The sequence below is a fragment of the Mastomys coucha genome, unplaced genomic scaffold (genome assembly GCF_008632895.1).
Source record: "Mastomys coucha isolate ucsf_1 unplaced genomic scaffold, UCSF_Mcou_1 pScaffold12, whole genome shotgun sequence".
Taxonomy (NCBI): domain Eukaryota; kingdom Metazoa; phylum Chordata; class Mammalia; order Rodentia; family Muridae; genus Mastomys; species Mastomys coucha.
The window spans coordinates 14075919-14077888 of NW_022196894.1; the positions used below are offsets into that span (position 1 = coordinate 14075919).

Below are 1970 nucleotides of genomic sequence, written 5' to 3' on the forward strand. Positions count from 1 at the left end.
CCTATTGTGACGCGGGCCACCCGGTTACCCAGGCGGCGGAGGTCCGGGTGGAGCTCTGGAGCCATGGCTGAGCCGCAGGAGCAGCTGCTACAGCTGCAGAAGGACAACCGAGATGGCCGCCTGCGGAAGCAAGAGCTGGAGGAGCTGGTGCGTGGGCTGGAAGCCGAGAGCGAGAGCCTCACCGGGCGCCTGGAGGAGCTGCGGGAGCTAGAGCGCAGGTGCGAGGGCATGGAGGCCCCGGGGCAAGCTCGTGGGCAGGCTCGCTCTGGGCAGTGGGACCTCAGTCTGGAATTCTCCGGCTGGCGGCGGCTCCTTCCCAAAAGATCCTGCGCCCTGGTTTCATCCCAGACCAATCTCCCCCACCCCCGCCCCCACGCCGTGTAGCCTGCAGCGGAGACGAAGTCAAGCGTCGCGAGCTATTCGAGGGGAGGCACGCGAGGTGGCGCGGGAGCGTGCGGAACGGGCTCGGGGGCTGCTGGAGGCGGCGGAGCAGCACCGGCAGGACCTGGTGCGGGCAAGAGGGAGAGGCGGCACCCGGGGTGGCTAGGCTGGAGGAGAGGCCTAGACAGCCTGGACCCTGTTCGCAGGAGCAACACAATCGGAAGCTGCAGGAACAGTGGGAGGAACTGTCCAGCCAGGTACGTGCAGTGTCCTCAGGTCATGCCCTCGACACCAAGACCCTTGAGCCAGGCACTCACGATTTCGGTCCGCAGCTTTTCTACTACGGAGGGGAACAGCTGAGTCAACAGCGAGCGGAGCAGCAACTCGGGACTCAGCTTGTGAAGCTGCAGGTACTTGGGTGGGACCGGGGCGTGGCTGTGGGCGGAGTGTGACTGTGGGCGGAGCTGCGTGCATCTGTGGGCGGGGTATCGGCCTAGAAGGTCAGGGACTGAGCCTAGAGGCCCAGGGGTGTGCGAGGCCTTCAGGTTCTTGACATCACTCGAATCCTCCTGAAGAAACATCTGGAGCTGGCGGAGGCCAAATTCAACATGCAGGCAGAGGACCTGCGGCAGGTGCGTATGGCGCTGGACTCTCAGGGGCCCGGCGTGTGGGTAGGGCCTGTCTTCGCGACGCCCATACCAAGCCCCTGGCTCCTAGGGTGCGCAGCGGACGGAAGAGGCCTGGGCCAGCTTCCAGGAGCAGAGTGGAGTCCTGCAGGTGCGACCCCTCGGTTCGTCATCACAACCGTCCTCTTCCGAATGCCCCCGCGGCCTCCACCCTTTCTTCTTTACTCCCTGACTCAGGGCAGAGGATGCCCTGAATCCCTGTTGCCATCCTTCAGGAGCTGCAGGGAAAGGTGATGGAGGCAGCAGCTGCACTGGAGGCTACGCGCAGTGGCTCAGAACCGTAAGAACTGGGACTTGGAGGGCGTCGGAAGGTGCTAGGCCAGCCTGGTGGCCCATCTCCGCGCCTTTGTCTTGCAGGTGGAACTCACAGCCTCGTCCGGTGCAGGATTGCGCGGGCTCGCTCATGGAGGAGGTGGCCAGGGCTGACTGCGTGAGCGTGGGCTAGGGAGTGCGGGCTGGAGCTGGGACCTGCCCGCTACGAGATTTGGCTGAGAGCCTAGCGACTGCTCAGGCTAAAAAAAACTGGATGCAGCCCTTTCTCTGCAGGAAAAGCGACTGTTCGGCGGTGCGGGCGCGGGGAGCCTCAGGTGAGTGGCTAGTGGGGGTCGGGAGGTCCGGATTCCGGATCCCAGAGCCACCACCCACCTGTCCATTGGTGGTTCTGCAGGCTGTGGGCGCTGAGCGCACTGCAGACGCTGCTGCTGCTCCCGCTGGGTTTCCTGGTGCTGCCGCTGATCTACGTGGCGCTGGCGAAGCCTGACGCCATCGGCCCGGGGCTCCAGAATCTCGGCTCCAACTCGGTCTTCCGCCGGCTACGTTACACGCTGTCGCCTTTGCTTGAGCTGCGTGTGCGCGGACTGCTGCCTGCCTAAAGTGCATCAATGCCGGCTTCGGCCGCCTGCA

The 1970-nt window shown here is 64.9% G+C and overlaps 1 protein-coding gene across 6 annotated transcripts; it reads left to right on the forward strand.

The window, feature by feature from the left end:
- Nucleotides 1-1970, forward strand: Tmem191c (transmembrane protein 191C). Of its 6 annotated transcripts, none has more exons than XM_031363266.1 (10): nt 1-218; nt 349-508; nt 588-638; nt 714-791; nt 927-1013; nt 1099-1158; nt 1283-1347; nt 1425-1497; nt 1614-1654; nt 1735-1970. In XM_031363266.1, exons 1-10 carry the CDS (start codon nt 64-66, stop codon nt 1937-1939), a joined length of 975 nt encoding a protein of 324 aa, XP_031219126.1. In that variant the 5' UTR covers nt 1-63; the 3' UTR covers nt 1940-1970. The 6 variants fall into 6 exon arrangements, with proteins under 6 accessions (XP_031219126.1, XP_031219132.1, XP_031219127.1 ...); XM_031363272.1 differs by having other exon boundaries at nt 1600-1654; nt 1735-1869; XM_031363267.1 differs by having other exon boundaries at nt 2-218; nt 957-1013.